The sequence below is a fragment of the Ovis canadensis genome, chromosome 19, assembly GCF_042477335.2.
Source record: "Ovis canadensis isolate MfBH-ARS-UI-01 breed Bighorn chromosome 19, ARS-UI_OviCan_v2, whole genome shotgun sequence".
Taxonomy (NCBI): Eukaryota; Metazoa; Chordata; class Mammalia; order Artiodactyla; family Bovidae; genus Ovis; species Ovis canadensis.
Genome location: NC_091263.1, coordinates 31336759 through 31359756, shown reverse-complemented (window position 1 = coordinate 31359756; position 22998 = coordinate 31336759). Strand labels below are relative to the sequence as shown.

Genomic DNA, 22998 nt, shown 5'->3' with positions numbered 1-22998 from the left:
AGCCGGATTGCTAAATTGGAATCCCAGCTCTGACACTGAATGTGAGAATAATAGGGGGGGAGTGAGGGTGTGTGTGTGTGTGTGTGTGGGCGCGCTCAGTGGGTCAGTCATGCCCCACTCTGCAACTGCATGGACTGGGGCCCGCTGGGCTCCTCTGTTCATGGAATTTTCCAGGCATTTATCGAATATTCTCAGAATTTTTTTTTTTAATGCTAGGTACCATGCTGGGCCCTAGGGATACCTGAGATAAACAACACTGGATTCCTGCTCTCAAGGAGCCCCTCAGTCTAGTGTGTCCTAAGGTTTCTTATATATACTCTGGAGCAGGAAAGCTGGAGGAGTAATCTCCTTTGGGGACAGGAGTCCAGTTTTCAAGGAAGAAGACATTTGATTGAGACTGTAAGGAGAAGGAGTAATTTCCAGGCAGATAACAGCATTTCAGTTGGAGCAGGAATCATTTTTGGTTCACAGATGTAACCCCCACACCTAGCCCAGTCCCCAACATTGGAGTTTTGGATTAATGAGTTAAAGGAGTAGTAGATTGGGGCTAAATGGTGAAGAATCTTCAATATCAGAGAAATATGGCTTTTATTCTTCAGCAAGAAAGAAGTGATCTGGCTAAAGAAGCAACTAGGTAAACAAGTCGTGCAAGTAAGCAAGTACTGACCAGAAAGAGGAGTTGAAATTTTCTCAAGATCTGGCTTTAGATAGCATTTTGTAGTCTTTGGTTTTGGATAGAGCATTAATTGTTTTCTTTGAGCTAATATTTTTAACTTCTCAGAATGTATCTAGCTTCTACAGAGTAACTTATGTTCTCTGATTTGTTCTGCAAAGTAATTTAACTGAAGAAGACTGGTCAGAATGATTTCCAAAAGGAAACTGTCACTGTCAGAGGATAAAGAGAGCCTAACAGAAGATGCCTCTGGTAGGTGTCTAATCATTTGTTGCTTTATTTTTTGTAGTAAATGTATGAGGCACTAAAAGGGATATAAAGTTCCTCCTTTCAAGTGTTGGAGTCATCAAGGCTTAGTAGATAGGGTACACAGAGTCCAGTGTCAGGATATATGGAATTTCTACCTCTAATTGCATGTATGACTTTGGGCATGCCCATAGTCTGAGAGTTTCAGTCTCCACATAAGAGAAATCTACATTCCTAAGAACTTATCTATCATACGTCCTTTAGGTGCTGGGACACAAAGATAACTACATAGTCTGTGCTTAGTCGTCAATTGTGTCCGACTTTTTGCAACCCCATGGACTGCCACCCACCAGGCTCCTCTGTCCTTGGGGATTCTCCAGGCAAGAATACTGTAATGTGTTGTCACGCCCTCCTTCAGGGTATCTTCCCAACTCAGGGATTGAACCCAGGTCTCCCGCATTGCAGGCGAATTCGTTACCAACTCAGCCACCAGGGAAGCCCCAAACATCCTATTGTTGTTGTGTTAGTCGCTCAGTCTTGTCCGACTCAGCGGGACCCTCATGGACTGTAGCCCACCAGGCTCCTCTGTCCATGGAGTTCTCCAGGCAAGAATACTGGAGTGGGTAGCCATTCCCTTCTCCAGGGGATCTTCCTGACCCAGGAATTGAACCTGGGTCTCCTGTGTTGCAGGCAGCTTCTTTATCATCTGAGCCACCAGGGAACCCTTTAAAAATCTAATGGTCATCTTTCCTCCCTTAAAAAAATTTATGATCTCGATAAATGCTGTGATGATGATATAGAAAGGAATAACATCATATCAAAGCAAACACACCAGAGGCAAAGAAAGAGGATAGACTCTTGTCTATGAGAAGACTATGGCTGATAGTCTTCTATTAAGGCAATTCTAACATTGCTTCATTAAGGGAGAAGAGTAGATAATCATACTGAACCTTTTTGTTTATGTTTGCTTACTTTTTAAATCACTTCTCATGGATTGAAAGTCTTGGGATGAAATCAGTCTGGACTTTGTACTCAAATATATGACGTAGGAGAATCTGTCACATTCTTCTACCTCTGCATCCTAATCATTGGTTCTCAACCTTCGGTGTGAGTAAGGATTATTACCTGCAGAATATAAATTATTAAAAATTTAGATTCCCAGGCTCCAGCCTTGAAATTTTGATTCTGTACGTCTGGGATGTGACCTAAGAATATGCTTCCAATAAGCTTCTCAGTGATTCTAATGCAGTGATTTGTAGAGTATGTGAGAGACCCTGGCTGCTTTAGAATTTGGGTGGGAAACATTTCTGTGGTTATTCTTGTTAGAGGTGGCATATTTTGAATTCTTCAAAAGAAAACTCAATAGGTGAAAATAATTCTGTTTGTTAATTGTTTTGTTTGTTTGCAAGCCATTATTGCTGACCCTTGTTAGAGAGAAAATTTCACTGCAGCATCAGTTCCAGTATAGTCTCTCAGGAACCCATCAACTATCCTAGGGTTATTGTTCTAGGGTTTACATTTTAAGCTTTTCTCTACCCTTTGTCGCATTCTTGAATTTTTTTTTCAATTTTCAGAAGCCAGGAAGCAGCCACTTTCCAAAAAAACAAAGAAATCTCATGTTCACAATGAAGTTGAAGAAAATGACAGTGTCTTTGTAAAGTTTCTTAAGGCATCAGGAATTACTCTTAAAACAGGAGAAAGTCAGAACCAACTAGGTAATATTTTAATGAAAATCTTTTCTCTGGGTATAGTGAAAGGGCTCAGAACTGAATAATGGATTTTCTAGAGAGGCAGTGAAGATTAGAAATGGGAGCACCATCTGTCTGGAGACAAAGATGAAACTGAAATTACATTTTAGTTAGTGCATGTTGAGTAAAGTATGTCTGATTCTTCCTTTTTTTAAAGAAAGAATGTTATATGTAGTATTACTTTGTTTTCTTGTGAAAAAATAAATAGCCAGAGTATTTATCTGGGTCAGAATTAATTTCATGGGAAATTAATTAATTAAATTATGGGAAAATTTCTAAATAAAGCCATATAAAGCCCTACTTTGGGAGCACAGATTATCCCATTCAGTTAAGGGTATGGCATCTTTTTAAAATACTTAGTAGCTAGCCTTTACTAATGGTAATTCTGTTCTGCTGTGGGTTTATTAGGTTGGGAATACCTTTATTGGCTTCATCAGACAGGAACCTAGGTCTTAGGAAAGGGAGATTATAGTCAGAAGTGTTCAAGACACTGGGGACCAACTAGTCTTCTTTTCTCATAGCTGTGGATCAAATCGTTTTCCAAAAGAAGCTCTTTCAGACTCTGAGGAAACATCCTTCTTATCCCACAGTATGTATTTTCTCCCTGGTACTGAGGGGTTTTTTTTGCCAGCAGTACTCTTCAATTGGGAATTTAAAGTCACTGGCATAAAGTTGAATGTGCTAGAATGATTTTATTTAACCTACAGCAAATGTTAAACTAAAATTTTTACTCTTGTTTGTTTTGAATGTTCTAAGATAATAGAAGAGTTTGTTAGCGGCCTGGAGTCTTACATTGAGAACCAGGACAGTTTCAGGAGCTGCCTTTTGTCTTGTGAGCGTCTGCAGGATGAGGAAACCAGGTGTGGAGACGAGTCATCGAGTTGCTGAAAGTTTACATGAGTTGGATTGGGGGTGTGGGGAAGTTGGAGCCAATGCAGGTGTTTTTGGAATTTTGCTTCTGATTTATAGCTCTCTTTTTCTCAGAGTTTTAGCCTAACCTTTAAATTATTAAGTTCAGGATACTAGGAATCCAAAATGTTTTTTAAGTAACTAAGATACTAAGAATCCAAAATGTATCTCACCTCTGTGGTTACAATTTCAACTCTTTACCGCTCTGTGTCTTAAGAGCTGTCTTCTCATGTGCTGTATTTCTTCTCTAAAGGATAGTTTCTCCTAAAAAATTACATATTTAACCAATTTTATGGACAAAGGATAACAAAAACAGTAACACAAAACAGGAAACAAATTTCTTTCTCTCTTTTTTTAACAGCACGGGCACATCTTACTGTAAGAGCCTCATTAAATTGCTTCTGGGGATTGACATATTACAGGTGAGGCTGTGCCATTTTGTGTGAACATCTCATGGATGTGATTTGTGGTGTATCAGTTCAGTTCAGTCGCTCAGTCGTGTCCGACTCTTTGCGAGCCCATGAATCGCAGCATACCAGGCCTCCCTGTCCATCACCAACTCCCAGAGTTCACTCAGACTCAGTCCATCAAATCAGTGATGCCATCCAGCCATCTCATCCTCTGTCATCCCCTTCTCCTCCTGCCCCCAATCCCTCCCAGCATCAGAGTCTTTTCCAATGAGTCAACTCTTCGCATGAGGTATCCAAAGTACTGGAGTTTCAGCTTCAGCATCATTCCTTCCAAAGAAATCCCAGGGCTGATCTCCTTCAGAATGGACTGGTTGGTTCTCCTTGCAGTCCAAGGGACTCTCAAGAGTCTTCTCCGACACCACAGTTCAAAAGCATCAATTCTTCGGCGCTCAGCCTTCTTCACAGTCCAACTCTCACATCCATACATGACCACAGGAAAAACCATAGCCTTGATTAGATGGACCTTAGTCGGCAAAGTACTGTCTCTGCTTTTCAATATGCTATCTAGGTTGGTCATAACTTTTCTTCCAAGGAGTAAGCGTCTTTTAATTTCATGGCTGCAATCACCATCTGCGGTGATTTTGGAGCCCCCCAAAATAAAGTCTGACACTGTTTCCATTGTTTCTCCATCTATTTCCCATGAAGTGATGGGACCAGATGCCATGATCTTTGTTTTCTGAATGTTGAGCTTTAAGCCAACTTTTTTACTCTCCACTTTCACTTTCATTAAGAGGCTTCTTAGTTCGGAGCACAGGGTAGAGCAGGGGTAATAGGAGCATTTGAGTTTATAGCAGTTTCCCACAGCCCTGTTGCTGAGATGAATCTGGAGAGCAATATTGATGGTTTGGACTGAGCTGATCAGCCTATTATATCCTGAAGTCTTGTTTGTCCGGTCAGGCTCTGCTTCCTGTTTTGTAAACCTTCATGCTATGTGTTCTGTATACCACATATGTCTCTGCTATATTCACATCTGCATCATTTCCCATTTAGCTTTGTATTTGCTTATTAACTAGATTTTGCCATTTTCCTCCTCTCTGTCTCTCTATTTAGTAGACAGTCTCTCCCCACTGTTAATCTTAGCATTTTCTTTTCCTTTTCATTGGAAATCTTGAATATCATTTAGTTTACTTAAGTCTGTAAAAGCTCTCTTGTTCCCCTGAAGAGAAATCTTCTTTCTTGCAAACTGTTTGATAATCTGTTAAAATTTGCATGTCATGGGTTAACAGTTGTCATTATAATTAATCATATTATTGATTATCTGATCATTTTAGTATTGCCTTGATAGTCATTTTGCAATTTTTCAGAGGGTGGATTACTGACAGATTTTTGTATTCCAACAAGTTCTGTTCAAAATATAGGCAGCATTCATGTGGACATTCTTAACAATGAACATTTCAATTATAGCAGGTTTTTGCCTCCAAGAATCTTGATGGAGAGAATTACCACTAATTGTACATTTCTTTTGTACGTTTCGAGACCATCTCCTAACTCCCTATGTCTTCTCTTTTAGCCTGCCATTATCAAAGTCTTATTTGAAAAGTTGCCAGAATTTCTTTTTGAAAAGTAAGTGAAGTTATATATCCTAGTGTACTTATGTTTCTCTGAAAAGATTGCTCTGAAACATCTTTGGTACCTCTGAAGATCATATTTATCATGACTCCAGATTTTTAATTAACTACTCAAGTTTAACTGTGGTGACTTTTTTGAAATTTTAGTAGCATGTCTTATGTATTCCTAGAAGAATGCATGATAAACTGGTGGTAGTGATTGTTTCCAAGGAGGGGAGCCAGTTGGCTGGAGTCAGATATTGTCTGAATACTATTCTTTACCTTTTCAGTTTTATACTGTATGTGTGCTGCCATTTTTTAGCAATGTACGTTAATGGTTAAGATTCCAGGCTTTCACTATCAGAGGCCCAGGTTTGATCCCTGTATGAGAACTAATATCCTGCAAGCCATGTGACATGGCCAAAAAAGAAAAACAAACACTGTTTGTTTCATTAAAAAAAATAAGTTAGGAAAAAAGAGCAGCCTAATAGAAAAGTAGATAAAGATCATGAATAGATAATTCACAGAGAAGAAATATAAGAGCATTAAATGTTTTTTTAATGCTCAAGTTCATTAATAATCAAAGACAACAATTTTAAATAATATGGTTTTTTTTACTCTCAAATGATCTCCCTTGTTGAGTATAATTAACAAGCCAGTTCATACATCACTGGTAAACATATAAAAAGCAGTGTAATCACTCTGAAGATCAGGAGGTTGTGTGTATCAAAACCTTAGATTTTGCTTTATATTCAGCTGTACCTCCTAATTTATCCAAATGTAATAGCTCTGAATGAAAACAGTAATGAATATTATCGCTGTTTAAAATAAAAATTGTAAACAGATTTTTAAGTAAAAGGGATTGGTTAAGTAAATTAGTATAGGAATATCGTGTGGATATTAAAAATTGTAAAAAGGATTATATAATACCATTTAATTAAAAAAATTCAGGTTGCAAGTCATATTTACAGTTCATTCAATATTTTGTTAACAAAAAATCATACATATACATTTACATAGACATATGTATGTCAGTGATGGACATCTCTGGCTGAGAGGATTCGGGTCATTTTTATTTTCTCCTTTTTAAAATGTGCTTTTTCAGTGTCTTATATGTAATAATAGTAAACTTGAAGGTTTATCTTTAAAAATTCATGCTTTGCCTGAATGGACTGCACTAGATGATTTGTGTCCTGGCTAGTCTTTCTTAGTAGTTAAACTTGACTATTATAAACAAAGATTGAAAGTGTTGTCAAGAAGAGGAGCTGGAGGTAATCCAAAACTTAGACATAGGAGGCTGGGAAGAAGGCAAAGACTGTCATCTTAGGGGAAAGATTACTGAGTCAACTTTTTTTCATTCATATATGGATGGTTTTTAATACTTTCACAGACATAATCTCATCTGACCTAGGTTTCTATTCCAGTAAAAAAATATTCTGCTGTTTTAGTATTTATCACATCTAGGTAATTAGTTTTTACCTTTTTAAAATAATTTCTCTTACCCAATTTATTAATAATCTTTACTTAAAAAATTGTTTATGTATTTTAAGAGATACTCTCCAGACCTTTCTTCCCCTCTGAACCCTCCCCAGACGTACTCACTAACAGTTCAGTGCATCTTCTTCCAGACATCTTTCTCAACATATATGCATATGTCTTATGTATTTTTTGTATTATCTGTGTGTCTAGCACAGCGTGCAACCCGTGGTTAAGTTTAGTAAATGTTAATTGAATGGCTGAGATGTTATATGCAGTATTAATGTTTGCTGCTGTGCAGACAGGCTCTGTTCCTGATTTTTCATCCACCCTAACGTTTCAGAGTGAACAGTGATGGAATCAGCATGCCTCGACTCATCATCAATCAGCTGAAGTGGCTGGACCGAGTTGTGGATAGTAAGGTAGGCTTGGGTACTTTTTTGGTCCCTTGTCTTTAGAGAGAGTGTTTTCTACACTTAACACCAAACCTTCGGAATTTGCAGGGTTTTTTGCCTTTCTGGACAGGAAATTCATATTTTTCTATCCATTAGCTTTTTTAGCTTTCGTAGTTTGAAAATCATGGTTATTTCATCCTTTAAATGTCTTCAAAAAACAGAAATATATCTCACTGTGATGGAAGTGAAGAGTCTTGTCTGACTCTTTGCAACCCCATGGATAGTCCATGGAATTCTCCAGGTCAGAATACTGGAGTGGATAGCCTTTCCTTTCTCCAAGGGATCTTCCCAACCCAGGGATTGAACCCAGGTCTCCTGCATTGCAGGTGGATTCTTCACCAGCTTAGCCACCAGGGAAGCCCATAACTATGATGACTGGATGTGATTTATTAAATGAATTATTTGGAAGGAAGTCACAAATTTCTCAAAATACAGAGATTATTATGTTTTATTTCTCAAAAAAAGTAAGATCTGAAACCATCTTATTTCACTGCAGATGTGTTGATTTAATTACATATTGAGGAAAATTTCTTTGGGAGTTTTGTTATTAAGTACCTTGGTAAAGATGAATCTGTTTTGAGCCTTGTGCTTATTCTTCAGAGTTCTTAAAATCATTCTACTAAGTTTCGTCACATTCAAAGGCTAAATCTTTATTTGGAGAACATGAGTTTTGTAGTCTCATCTGGGCTGGAATTTTGGGTCTGGCACTTATTAATTGAGTATCCTTGAGCAACAGATCCCTACCTTTTAAAAAAGGAAATAGAGATGTAAATATTTAGTGAAATAAAGAGATTAGATAATATACCATCCAGCCTCCTTTTTTTTTTTTTTTAATATAGATACCATCTCATTTGTGAAAAATCTCTAGGTGATTTACTTCTGATTTTAGATTTTGAGCTTGGATGTATGTGTAGTTGTCATGTTGTACACAAAAGAATTCCAGCTCTATATTTTGGGAGTAGGAAATCTTTCTCTATTCTGGATACTGTGTTACAATTCTTATAATAGTGTTCTCCACTGCAGGATCTTACCACCAAGATCATGCAGCTGATCAGTGTTGCTCCGCTGTGCCTACAGCATGACTTTGTCATCAGCCTACCTGAGATCCTAGGGGATTCCCAGCATGCTGATGTGGGGAAAGAGCTCAGGTGGGTAAGCACCTTGTTGCCATCTTGAGCAAGCCTTCACTCTGGGAGCCTATTGCTACAGTATAAAAAGAGTAATAATACTGTGTTTCTGTATAAAAGAGAATGATACTTGTCTTACTGGGATATTGAATGTGACTTGTTTTTCTAATAATGAATATATATTTAGGTAGATCTATGTTGTGAATATGAAGTCTGGTTTAGGATTAGATATATAAATTTTATCTGTGGAGACATAAACTTTCCTTTGTTTATTAGCATTTTTTTTGTTTTGTCAGCATTTCCTCTACCCACGGGTGTCCTCAATCATGACTTCACATCCAGATGGTTTGTGGAACCTATTAAACATCAATGTTCTTTGGTTCCCTAAATGACTCATTCTAATGCACATTGTTGTGTCAGATCCATTGCTCTCTAACATTTATGTGAAAAATTCTAATTGATAGAGCAGTAATGAAGAAGGGGTAATGCAACTGTGTATTTATCCTAGAAGTAATTAAAAACTTCAATTTGTAATACCTCCTTTTCTGTAGTTATCTGTAAAGCTATCTCTGAAAAGGCCTAGAGATTTCTTGCCTTTGTACTTTTGGGCAGACTGCTCCTTCTGTGTATAGCCCTATACCCGTCACTTCGCCTGCCTGTCCTTTTGTCTAACTTTCTCTTAGAATCCATTGCTGTCCTTCTCTATGCTACTGTAGCACCCTGCACATATAGGTATCATATTTATCCCACTTCATTGTAATTGTGGCTTTTCTTTTTCCTTTTCTGAGGAAGGATATGGACCAAACTCAACAGTGGTTTCCTCTGAGTAGTGGGGATGATAAGATAGGGTTTCTTGTTGTTGTTTGAATTTTTCAAAATGTGCATTTATTTTTTTTTTTACACAAGAGAATTTTAATGAAACATACTACAAATATAATTTAATGGGAGCTAAGTATATCCTCTCTTCCCATACCTTGGATGATTTTCCCAAGTCATTACTTGCTCAGTTCTGTTAAAAGTTGCATAATTTCCTTTCCACTGTTCACAGCGACCTCCTAACAGAGAATACTCTGCTCACCGTCCCAATCTTGGATGTCCTTTCTAGCCTCCAACTTGAGTCAAAGCTCCTGACTAAGGTATGGAGGACTCTGCTCTCCAGAAACAGAACTAGTCTTCTCGCCTCCCAGAACCGATGTCAGTCATTCATTGCCCTGGACCAATTGTATATAATGAAAATTTCATTTTGAAACAGTGCTGAATGACACCTACTCTTTTTTTTTTTTTTGATGAATTTTATATGCTATACTGTGATAGATGAACTGTTTGTTTTTAAGCCGTAAGTTTTAGTGGAAATTTTCTGTGTTGCCTGCATATTTACAAACTGCTGCCATAGGAATAACAAATTTTCATGGCTTTCTGTAACCAGTGGAAAATTCAGGCTCCAAAATGTAAGATAATATATCTTTCATATTTATCACCTCTCTGTTTTTGAAGAAGCTGTAGCATTAACTATTGAGATCTTGTAATTTGGAAAAAAGTAAAATGTGTTTTTCTTCTGAAAGTGCAAGTGAGAAGCTGAGTGAGAGAATTTTTCTAGTTTTACCTAATGAGTCGTTACTAGATTGAGATGTTAACATGGAAATATGTAAAATCCTGTGTTTTTTGTGTTTAGGTCCGCCAGTTAGTGATGGGTAAGCTGTCATCTGTCAGTTTGGATGACTTACCTGTGATCATCAAATTCATTCTTCATTCCATAACCCCCACAGATGCGCTTGAGGTACTCTACTGTTTCCCAACAAACACTAGGGTATTAGATCCTGGACAGTACAGAGAATAGCTGTGGTGCTCTTGTGAAACTCAGCAGTGAAAAGAAGCCTAACCTAGAGGAAGATATATCAAGATAAATTGTTTAAAAGGTTCTGATTGCTCTTCTCTGTCCTGAAACTAATTGATAATGCTAGTTAGTCCAGATAGTATTCAGGGGAGAGAATGGATCTACTAGTCAGACTTATTGTTCTGTATTAGCTGCTTTAGGTTATATTTGCTATTTCAGTGTAATGCCTCAAGGAATTCTGGAATTTTAAGGAGCATGATGTACTGTAGTCACATTAGTTATTTTCATCAACTGTCTTTTTCAAACTGCCTTGTTTAATAATTCGTTTAATTTAATGATTCTTCCTCAGTCTTTGAGGAGAATGTTATGGTTCTTCTGTTGGAAAAATAGATTGTGCCTAGCTGCTATGAATGATCAGAACACACAGCTAACCCATTTATTTGCTGTAGGTAATTTCTGAGCTTCGAGAGAAGTTGGATCTGCAGCACTGTATTTTGCCTTCACAGTTCCAGGTTTCTCTAAGCAGGTTGAGAAATAAAGGACAAACAAGGTATAAACTCATGGACAGTTACCACCCTTTTTCTCACATGAGCAAGGAAAGTTTTCTGACATTTATTGTGGAGCCAGGAGAGAAGATCTTAATATTTACAACTACAAATTATGTAGTAATATCACAATAATGCACTACTATTATTTTTCAAATAATATTTATAGGTATGTATATGTACGTGACTGAATGTGTGTGTGTGTGTATTCCCTTTGCTCTTCACATCAATCCCTGATAGACTGCAGTAAATTTTTATTAGCCATTTTACACATGAAGTTGTGACTGGTTTTAAGGCACATGCCTAGTAAGCAGGAATCCAGATCTTAGAGGTCCTTCTCTGGTAAGAAGGATTTCCTTTCCCTCTGCTACTTGTAGTTTTTCAGGAAATCAAGAAAATAGCGGTCAAGACTGTGTTACTCTTCTCTTCGATGTAATAAAGTCAGCTATTAGATACGAGAAAATCATTTCAGAAGCCTGGATTAAGGTGAGTGAGATCTTTCAACACTGAGGAAGAAATGGCTGGCAATCAGTCATGGATATGTAAGTAAAGGTAGTTGAAATAAAAGTCTTGAAAGTCAATCAAGTAGAAATAATAGATGATGGTTTGCCAGATGAGCAGATTGGTTCAAACGTGTTCTTATGTGTTGTAATATTTTTGTGACCCTTGTTTTTCCAGGCAATTGAAAGGACCCCCTCGGAGGGTGAACACAAGGTAATGTTAATCTTCTATGAATTTTAAATATTATAGATGTAAAATTAGTGACATTGCCTGGCTTTCCTCCCTGCTATTTGGTCTGGCATCTTCCAGTCATCCTTTTGTAGCTGCTCTAGTAAACATTAACTGCTTGAGGAAGATAATCTGAAAGGATGGCTTTTAATAGCTGTATTTTCTGCTATAATCTATCCTAATTTTGGTGTCTGAGTTGGGCCATCAGTGAAAGGATGTCCCAAGTAATTTGCCTTTTTTTGTTTTTATTAATTAGAGCATCTAACAATATATGTTACTGTTAATTGAGATAAAATTGATAAATTGATAATATTAGACATACAGTGCAAGGATTTGTTATTTATATAAGTCATTTGCAAAATGATCATTACAGCAGTCGTTAATGTCCATCACTGTACACTGCTAGTACAAGTTTTTTTACTTGTGGTAAGAACTTGCAAGATCTACTCTGTTAGCAGCTTTCAGATGTGCGGTACAGTATCATTAACTATATTCACCATGCTGTACGTTACATCCCTGTGACTTATTTATTTTATAACTGAAATTTGTACCTTTACTCTTTTTACCAATTCCCTCCCATCACCTCTGGCAACCACCAATCTAGTCTCTGTATTTATAAATTCATTTTTGTTTTATTTTTTAGATTCCACATATAATTGAGATCATACAGTATTTGTCTTTGTCTGTCTGATGTATTTCAGAATGATACCCTCAGGGATCATCCATGTTGTTGCAAATAGCAAGATTTCATTCTCTTTGGTAGCTGAATAATAGTCTCTCTCTCTGTGTATCACATTTTCTTTATCCATTCCATCAGTGGACTCTTGAGTTGTTTCCATGTCTCAGTTATTGTAAATTTTGCTCTAATGAACATGGAGGTACAGATATCTTTGCAAATTAGTGTTTGTTTTCTTCGAATGCATAATCAGAAGTGAGATTGCTGGATCTATAGTAGTTCTATTTTTATTTATTTGAGGCCCCTCCACACTGTTCTCCATAGTGGTTGTATCAATTTATATTCCTACCAACAGTGCACAGGGTTCTCTTTGCTGTCCTTCCTTTGTTATTTTTGTCTAACATTTGTTACTCTTTGTCCTTTTGATTATAGCCATTTTAACAGATGTGAAGTGATACTTCATTGTGGTTTTGATTTACCTTTCCCTGATGATTTACATCTTTTCATGTTCATTGGCTGTCTGTAGGTCTTTGGAAAAATGGCTGTTCAGATTCTCTGACCATCTTTTAATTGGATTGTATTTTTGCTATTGAGTTGTACAAGTTCCAAGTAGTTTGTTCTTTTCTTTTTTGTCCTGCTTGGCTTTTTAAACTCTCTCCCTCTCCTTTTTTTAAAAATTAAACATAGGTGATACAAGCTAATTGGGGAGGGAAAAACATCACAAGTATCTAAATATCTATAAAATAAAGTTTACCTCCAATCTCTGTGCCACTCTTCTGGATTATTGTTCTTCTAGATTTTTCTTATTCACATGCGAGTTGTATATGTGTGCAAGCACAAGCATGCTCACTCTTATATTACGTATATTTGCACTTGTATATTATTTTTATAAAAATGAAATCTTATTGTGATTATTGCAGATTGCTTTTCTTTCACTTCACAATATATTGTGAATGTCCCTGTCAAAAAATATAGTGTATCTCATTTTTAATGGCCATATAATATGTTGAAAATGACCATCATAATTTATATAACCATGTTCAGATTGACAGACATTTTCAGTCTCTAACTTTTCACGAAGTAATTTTCCTAATAATAATGAAAATATATACTGAATTTGGCAAGTGATTTTTTTCTTTAATAAATGTGAAGCTATTCAAAGTTGTTTCTGTAATGGTACTACTTGTATTCCAGTATTTTTAAAATAATTTTGTTTATTTATTTATTTTTGGCTGTACTGGCTTTTCATTGCTCCATGTGCTTTTCTCTAGTTGCAGCGAGTGGAGGCTACTCTAGTTGCCCTGCTCAAGCTTCTCATTGCAGTGGTTTCTCTTGTTGCAGAGCATGGACTCTTGGGCTTTTGGGGTTCAGTAGTCATGGCTCTAGGACCCTAAAGCACAGGCTAAGTAGTTGCGGCACATAGGTTTAGTTGCTCTGTGGCATATGAGATCTTCCCTCATCAGGAATTGAACCTGTGTCTTTTGCATTGGCAGGCAGATTCTTTACTACTAAGCCACCAGGGAAGCCCTTCAATATTTTCTTAAAGGATACCAGTGGTTAATAGTTGCGACACTTCATTTCTCTGAAAAATCTTCTAGGTTCTATGAAACTGTAGGTATTCCCATGGGATTATGTTGAGCAAATGAGTAGTGTTTGTCTTAATGGAAAAAGTTGAGAGCTGCTGTTTTGTTATAGTAAATGTACTGATTTAGTAAACTGTTTTCCTATTGGTGCATATTTATTGACAACAGATTTTTGACCTGGCAATGCTTCTCATCATCTATAGCACCAACACTCAGACAAAGAAGTACATTGAGAGGGTGCTAAGAAATAAGATTCGATCAGGCTGCTTTGAAGAAGATCTGCTACAGGGTACATTCTATATTCATTACTTGGTAAGTGTCAGAGAAATCGGGCAGCATTAGTCTGAAAGTTACAGAGGTTGTTTTAACCTTTCCTACCCTGTGTGGAAATCATGACACCGCCACCTTTGCTGGGTAATAATCTTTTACAGGGAGCTTAGTATATTTCAGAACATAGTGGGATTATTACCACCTTGATTGTGACATTATAAATATTAATGAAATCAAACTAAGATTAGTTTTCATCTTTTTAGCAAAAGAAGCACAAAATTGGTTCAACAGTTCATTGAACTCAATTCGTTGAACAATTCGTTGACTCAAGCCCTGTGTTCTCTTTTATAGGAAATATTGTAATTCAGGTCTTCTATGATTTCATTTTTGACCTAAAATGGAGAACTTCACATCTCCCTTAGAAATTATCATATTAGTTTCAACCCATTGTTCAAGTCCATTGAGACTTTTGAATCTTAATTTTATATTAATCATTTTAATTGTCTAGCTCTCTGTGATCTGTAACTTTTGACAAACTTGCCTTCTGTATCCTGTTTTAAGTAGTTTCTAAAAACCCCTGAGTATAACATTATCAGAGGAATGCTAGTAGAGACATAATTTTATATCTTTTGAATTATCACTATTTTAGCCATTCAGCATATGACCCTTAGGTGATCATTCTTGTTGAAGTATAAACCATTTGATATGGAATTTTGTAATCTAGAAATGGTATTTTCCAGGTGAATATTCAGGATATTAACAGTGTACACCTTAGAAAACTGGGTGAACCAGAGTTTTGGGACTTGGCTTAGGAATTAAGGATAATATGTAGTTGACTTAAGACTATTATTTAGGAATGGATTTAAAATTTGTATTGTTTTATCTTACAGTATTGTCTGTGCTTATTTGTGCTCCGATGTGTGTTTTGGTCTATAACTTTGCAGAGGGCAGAAACCATATATAATTTTTTATTGCATCTTCCTCAGTAAAGCATTATACCCATTTAAAGAAACTGAACTTAATAACTGGTTATTTATTCTGGTTCCATTCATGTCCATCTACTGCCTTCTTGTTAGGACATGATCAGTTCTCCTCTTGATGTACTTTAAAAGAAATCAGTTTAATTAGATTGAACGTTATAGACTGATTTAAAATCATAACCAGGGAAGAACAGGCCCACTGTATCCCCAGGGAGGCAATAAGATTAAGTGAGGAAATTTGAATTTAGAAGTTTGGGTTCTTGTCCCAAGCTGGGCAGATTACAAGCTATTAGGCTTGTGACTTAACTTCTTTGAGTTTAAAGGTCAATTCTTATCCATATATTGAATTTCACTGATTCTAAGAGAAGCTCAGAATGAAGGATTATTCTGAGTAAAACAAAAATTAAAATTCCTTAAATTAAGAATTAGGGAGAATTCTGACATTGTAAAAGGGTTAGCAATAGCAGCTCTAGGTGCTGTGATAACAAAGTCTCTCCCACAGCTTCATTTTTCTCTACTTCTCTCTCCTCAAGGTTCTTAAGGATTTTTGTCCATCCATTTTGTCGCTGGCTCAGAGTTTGTTGAACTCCCTAGACCAGAGCATAATTTTGTTTGGCAGTCTTCTATACAGATATTCTTTTATGTTTTTTGACACTTACTGCCAGCAGGTACGTTGAAATATTTATCTTGGGAAGGAGGAGACAGGGAAAAGAAAAGAAATGCCATCCTGAATGACTTGCATGTGATCCAGTATTTGTTTCTTATTGGTTGAAAGGCATTGAAGAAGGAAGAACTCTGAACTGGGAGTTGGGAAAACTTAGTTCTAGTCCTAGTCTCTAAATGAAGGGATTGGACACGAGGATCTAACTCTGTGTCTTGAGCTTTAAATTCTCTCAGTCTTGCTCCAGTCTGCTTGAAACAAATATTTGCCTTGGGGTTATCATGTAGTTTTCACAGTACAGGAATGGCAGTTTTAAACTTACCTGCTAATAATCTACTGCCAGTTGATCCTGAAATTGTTCTCTAGAAAAAGGTGTCGTGAGAAACAAGAGAGAAATGCCTGAGGGCCTAACCCTGTTTTCGTGAATACCAGACACCACATTTATTAGCACACATACAGGGAAAGCTGTACTTATGGAAAGTGATTAGGAGAACAAAGACCAAAGTGTCTTGTTTTGTATTGGTCATTTATGTTATACCTTTATTACCAACAGGAAAGCACATTTGAAAGGGCAGTTTTTAAAAATGAATACTGAGATTTCTTTGGTGGTCCAGTGGTTAAGACTTTGTACTTCTAATGCCAGGGGAGTGGGTTTGATCCCTGGTCAAGAAACTAAGATCCCACGGTGTGGCCAAAAAAAGAGAATTTTAAAATGAATAATAAAAAAATTTTTAAATTTAAAACAGGAAAAAAAACACATTTAAAGTGGAGTAATAGACATCTGGCATCAGATAGCTACTGCATTTGAGAATCTATGAGATTTATTTGAGATCTCAAATAAATCTGCATTTGAGATTGATCTGCATTTGAGATTGATCTGCATTTGAGATCTATTTATGCTAGATTCCGAGCACTATAATTTGGTGTGAAACAGCAGTATAAAGGAAGGGAAGAGTGACATCTAAGACATTTGTAGAGAACCATCTTAATGTCTTAGAGACACCATCATGACCTATGTTTACTTGAAAAAATAAGTCTAACTTAAAACAACTTTAAAACCTTTAGCTTCTTGAGTGCCACCTTTTCAGTAAATTTTAATAGATTAAGTACAACTACAATTTAATGGGTAATATTTGACACTTACGAGAAAAAAGAAAGATTATACCAGGAAGCAAAATCTAGAGGGCTTAGATAGTGCTCACTAGTAAAATATGGGGCGTAAATCAAGATGGATGGTAGTGTAGTTAGAGACATAATCCTAAACCTCTTGAATCTAATAGTAATGAAACCAGTTCATAGAAGTAGGTGATAGAATGAGGTGGGTTGGGATTTTAACCAGGTTGAGATTGGAACGGCCTTGGGCACAAACCTCTTTTAGATGACCGTACTATATTTTAGCTTCACACAGTCCTGTTGACTTTTCTCTGCATAGGAAGTGATTGGTGCCCTAGTGACCCATGTGTGCAGTGGAAATGAAGTTGAAGTTGATGCTGCATTGGATGTCCTCCTCGAGTTGGTAGTTGTAAGCCCATCTGCTATGAGGCTGAATGCTGTCTTTGTGAAGGTATCTAGTCCTACTATTGACGCATATTCCATCATTTTTCTTTCTTACATATATCTGAGACACCTGATACCTTGTTAGCAATTTATTTTTTATGCTAGATACCGAGCACTATAATTTGTAGAAGTGGAGGGGATGAAGGTGGGGTGATGGGGCAAATAATAGAAAAATAACTCATCTGTCTATATATTTATTAATTCAGCATATACTTCTTTATACCTAATGATGTGCCAGGCTCTATGCTGGGTGCTGAGGATATAAAAAGTAGTCTTTGCCTTTGATGATAAGAAAGTAAGGTATATAAGTACATCACTGTATATACAACATGACAAATTCTCTAATAAAGTGCTATAGATACACCAGTGCAGAAATAATTAATTTGGCCTGGGAAAACTGGAGAAATCTTCAAACAAGAGATAATATTAGAGTGATTCTTGAAAGGTAGAAGAGATTTGTAGAAGAGATTTGAAAGAATAAAGGAAGTATATCTAGGCAGAGAATAGTTTGAACAGAAGCAAACTGGCACCTATGTCCATGGTGTGCTTGAGAGACGACAAGTAAGATCAGCATGATTGGTAGATAGGGTAAGGTGGGAGGTGAAGACCAGATTATGAAGGATCTTAAATATGGAGCCAAAGAGTTGCAACTTTATTTTATAGACAAGAGGGAGCTGGTAAAGGATTTTAATGGGGTTTGACATAAGTCCATCTATTTCTGTAAAGAAGAATAAGTAATTCATGGAGTACAAGCTGAGAAATAAGGTCAGAGACATAACTTTTGGCAGAATATTGTTTTCACTAAGAAAAAGAGAAACGTGGAGAAAAAGTATAGGGAGAACTAGGATCTATGTTAGGATGACTAAGTAGAATATCAACCGTTTGGGCTCTGAGGCATAGTTTTAGAGAACTTGACCTTTTGTGAAACATGACTGGCTATCTGTGTGTGTGCCTTTTATGAGAATTTTAATTTTTTTTATTTAAAGGAAAAAAGAAAAGTTAGTTGCTAATCTCATCGTTAACATTTTTTTCTCCCAGGGCATTTTGGATTATCTGGATAATATGTCCCCTCAGCAAATACGAAAACTCTTTTGTATTCTCAGCACACTGGCATTTGGCAAAGAACATGAAGCCAGTAGTCACATCCAGGTAAGTGACAGTGTGTTGAGAAAGAATCTTTTAAACCTCTTCAGCTGAAATTTGTTGAACAAAATCCCCACAGCCTGTGTAGTAGTATGACTAAAGTACATAGCCATAATCCTAGTATTTGTTTTTTCTTTTCCTGCTACAAACACTAAATGCCTACTGTATGCCAAGCACCGAGACAGTACATGTGTATTAGACCTGCCCTTTAGGAGCTCAGTCTGTTAGTATAAATGAGCCTGTAATCTGCTCATTATGAAACTGAGTAAGACAAGCCATTCAGGTACTGTACCAGGTGCCATGGAAAAACGGAATACTCTTGTTCCACAAGGAACATCTCCATCTAACGGGAACTCCGTCTGGGCCTTCTCTCATTTGTGAACACCATTCACTGAAAAAGCCAAAGCCAAGCAAAGTGTCTAAAGTAAGACTGGGTTGGAATCGACTCATAGCTCTTTTGCATCTTCAGTGCCACCTTGTGGCAGTAATCCGTACTGGTCTTTGAACAACTTTTTTTTTTAAACTGTTTAAAGAATTGGCCAGGTAGTATATATACACCATGGTACAAAATTCAAAAGATATGGAAAGGTAGTGAAGAATGTATCCTCCCTCTCAGTCCTCTAGGCTGAGATTCTCTAAAGGCAATCGCTGTTACTAGCTTATAGCTTTCTGAGATGTGCTGAGTATAGACAAATTTGTATTTACCCATATACCTGTTTTCCACACCATATCCTCTTGTTTTGTGTCTTGCTTGTTTGATCTAGCAGTATAGTTTGACGATTTCATCGTAGCAGGACTAATAGAGCTACATCATTATGTTTTAATTGTGGTAAAACATACATGAGATAAATTTTACTGTTTTAACCAGTTTTAATTATACAGTTCAGTGGCACTGAGCACGTTCATAGTGTTGAGCAACCATCACCATTATCTGTCTCCAGAACTTTTTCATCATCTCAAATAGAAATTCTATCCCCATTAAGCAATAACACCCCATTTCCCTTTCTCTATACCCTGGTAACCTCTTACCTACTTTCTGTGAATTTGTGTGGTCATTTAAATAGTTATACACATTGAATGTGTGATCATTTAAATAGTTATACAATATTTGTCCTTTTGTGTCTGGCTTATTTCACTTAGCATAATGTGTTCACAGTTCCTCCATGTTGTAAGATATATCAGAACTTAATTGCCTTTTTTTTTTTCTAGAGAAAATATATTTTATATTTTATTTTATTTTTTTTATTTTTATTTTTTCTGTTTCAAAACACATAATTTTATTTCACACACATACGAAATATTCAATAAAAATTACCAAATACTAGGCACAAAGAAAACCTCAATAAATTCTCCTATCCCTTTCCCAAACTATCTGTCAGGAGATTAAACAACACACAGAACTCTTGGGTTAAGTAAGAAATACAGCGTGAAATTAAAAAGTAATATAGAAATGAATGACAATGAGGTCAAATATCTAATGAGGCCAAAGTGAGACTCACAGGAAATTTTATGGAATTAACTGAAAATATCAGAAACCAAAAATAATGAATGAATTAAGCATGCTACTCAAGAAGTCAGAAAAAGAACAATAAAATAAAGCCCCCCAGAGGGGAACACTGGACTACTAAAAGAATTTTCATGACATAAACAAAAGGAAGGGTATTTGATCACTGAAATCAAAAGGCAGTTTGTACCATTTAGGAGTTCCCAAGTAAAACGTTCACTTAAACAGGCTTGAAATTTCTGCCTCCTCACTTCAGTGACGGCAACTTCATTGTGAGTCAGTCCCCTTATTGCAAAATGGTGGCCAGTATCTTTCTGCTTCATCATCCACATTAAGAGAGAGAGGATGTATTTCTCTCCTCTCAGGTCTCAGTTCAGTCTCTCAGTCGTGTGTCTTTGCGACCCCATGGACTGCAGGATGTGAGCCCTCCTTGTCCATCACCAACTCCTGGAGTTCACTCAAACTCATGTCCATTGAGTCAGTGATGCCATCCAACTTAATTGCTTTTTATGGCTGAATATTCCATTGTATATATAGACTGTAACTAGTTTATCCATTGATGGATATTGGATTTTCCCCACCTTTTGTTGTTTTGAAGACTGCTGCTATGAACATTGATGTACAAGTATTTCTTTTCAGTCCCTGTTTTCAGTTGGGTATATACTTGGTATATATCTAGGAGTGAGATTTATGAATCATATGAAGATTCTATGTTTAACATTTTGAGGAGCCACAAAACTGTTTTCCACAGTAGCTATACCATTCTGCATTGTAATGAGCAATAGAGGGCTCCAGTTTTTCTACATCCTTATCAACACTTATTTGATAAGTGTGTGTGTAAAGTGGTATCTCATTGTGGTTTGGATTTCTATTTTCCAGATGACTAATGATGTTGAACGTCTTACTGTATGCTTATTGGTTCTTGTATATCTGGTTTAGAAAAAGTCTATTCAAGTCCTTTTGCTCACTTTTTAAATGGGTTGTTTTTTGTTGTTGACATGTAGGAATTCTTTATATATTCTGGATATTAGTCCCTTATCAGATAAATGATTTGCAAATGTTTTCTCCGTTTCTGTGATTGTCTTTCCAGTCTCGATAGTGTCCTCTGGTGCAGTTTTGATGGAGTCCACTCAGTCTTTTTTTCTTTTGTTGCTGGTGCTTTTGGTGTCATGCTTATTTTTTTTAAAAAAATCGCAAAATTTGAAGTCATGAAAAATTTTCCCCAAGTTTTCTTGTCAGAATTTTATAGTTTTAGCTCTTAAATTTAAATCATTGATTCACTTTGAGTTAATTTTTATATATGGTATAAGGTAAGGGCTCTACTTCATTTTTGTGTGTGTGGGTATCCAGTTTTCTCTAGCACCTTTTGTTGAATAGTTTGTCTTTTTCTATTGAGTGGACTTGGCACCTTTGTGGAAAATCAGTTGACCATATGTGTGAGGGTTTATTTCTAGGATCTATTCTATCTGTTGGTCTGAATGTGCTTATGCTGGTAGCACGTTTTGATTACCATAGCTTTGTAATTTTGAAATTGAAAAGTGTGGGCCCTCCAAACTTGTTCTTTTTCAAAATTATTTTGGCTGTTTGGGGTCCCTTGAAATTCCGTATGAATTTTAGTGTGGGTTTTCCTATTTTTGTAAAAATTGCTGTTAGAGATACTTGCCTGGTGGACCACTGAGTAGGACTCTGAGCTCCCAACGCAGGGGGCCCAGGTTAGATCCCTGGCTGAGGAACCAAATAGCACATGCTGCAACTAAGAAGCCCTAATGCTGCAGTGAAGATTCCACAAGCCACAACTAAGACCCAGTGCAGCCTAAAAAAAGAAATATTTTAAAAATACTATTAGAATTTTAAAATACTGTTAGAATTTTTAAAATGATTACATTGAATGAGCATATCATCATCTCAACAGTGTTCTGTCTTTAGTTCCATGAACATGGAATACCTTTCTTTTTATTTAGGTCTTTAATTTATTTCAGTAATGTTTTGCAGGTTTTTCAGTGTGCAAGTCTTTTGCCTCCTTTGTTAAATTTATTCCTAAGCACTTTTTTTTCTGTTTGATTACCACTGCCTGAGTGGCCAACGACAGGATAATTTACATTATCCATATCAAGCAACTATCCCAGCAGTAACAGTAATAGCTATTATTATTGAATGTCTACCATATGACAGATGCTGTTCTTGGAATTTTTTGTAATTTGGTCTCTGATCCTTGCAAAACCTTTCCCATTCTATAGATGAAAAAAATTGAGACTCAAAAAAATTGAGTGACTCATCAAAGACCACACAGTTAATAAATGATAGAAACCTTGCTGTTTAGGTTGTTTGGTTCTAATATTTGACTCTCTTGCTGTACCATTCCAACATCTTCACCATTATTTCCTTGCAGGATGACATGCACCTGGTGATACGAAAACAGCTCTCTAGCACCGTATTCAAGTACAAGCTTATTGGTATTATTGGTGCTGTCACCATGGCTGGCATCATGGCAGCAGATAGGTATGTGTGGAAATTCTGATGATTTCTGTGGCTCATGGTCAGTTAATCGAGTTGCTGTCTTACAAAATAAAGTGTTATATTGTTTAGACATCATTATAACAGGAGAATTAAAACCATAATAAGAGAAGTTAGCAAATGTTTGTTGTTACTTTTCCATGTTCTTTTTAATCTTGACTGTATATGTTACCTATAATTTTTGCAGAATTGTGATTATAGCCATTACATTCTCATTGTTTAAAACTAGGGATTGCTAAGAAATTAAGTTTTAGAAAATGTTTCCACAAGAAAGGAACCCTGATCCTCCTGGGATGCGTTTTTTCTGCATCTGCTCCAATCTTAAGCATTAGACAGTATAGGTTTCTCCAT

At 36.4% G+C, this 22998-nt stretch overlaps 1 protein-coding gene across 7 annotated transcripts in view; it reads left to right on the top strand.

Annotated features, from left to right (window-relative positions):
• FANCD2 (FA complementation group D2) overlaps positions 1-22998 on the top strand; it is a 49658-nt gene that overhangs the window by 547 nt on the left and 26113 nt on the right. For 5 of the 7 annotated variants that reach the window (XM_069561836.1, XM_069561833.1, XM_069561837.1 and 2 more), the window contains exons 2-19: positions 835-925; positions 2494-2634; positions 3189-3256; positions 3424-3527; positions 3938-3998; positions 5557-5609; positions 7413-7491; positions 8548-8672; positions 9700-9787; positions 10324-10428; positions 10935-11035; positions 11408-11516; positions 11709-11744; positions 14187-14330; positions 15802-15936; positions 17362-17493; positions 18525-18635; positions 22523-22632. In XM_069561836.1, coding sequence (XP_069417937.1) covers positions 862-925; positions 2494-2634; positions 3189-3256; positions 3424-3527; positions 3938-3998; positions 5557-5609; positions 7413-7491; positions 8548-8672; positions 9700-9787; positions 10324-10428; positions 10935-11035; positions 11408-11516; positions 11709-11744; positions 14187-14330; positions 15802-15936; positions 17362-17493; positions 18525-18635; positions 22523-22632 — 1766 coding nt within the window. In that variant the 5' untranslated portion in view covers positions 835-861. Of the gene's footprint in view, positions 1-834; positions 926-2493; positions 2635-3188; positions 3257-3423; positions 3528-3937; positions 3999-5556; positions 5610-7412; positions 7492-8547; positions 8673-9699; positions 10219-10323; positions 10429-10934; positions 11036-11407; positions 11517-11708; positions 11745-14186; positions 14331-15801; positions 15937-17361; positions 17494-18524; positions 18636-22522; positions 22633-22998 lie in introns of those variants that run through there. The other 2 variants (XR_011250892.1, XM_069561839.1) reach the window with 2 other exon arrangements.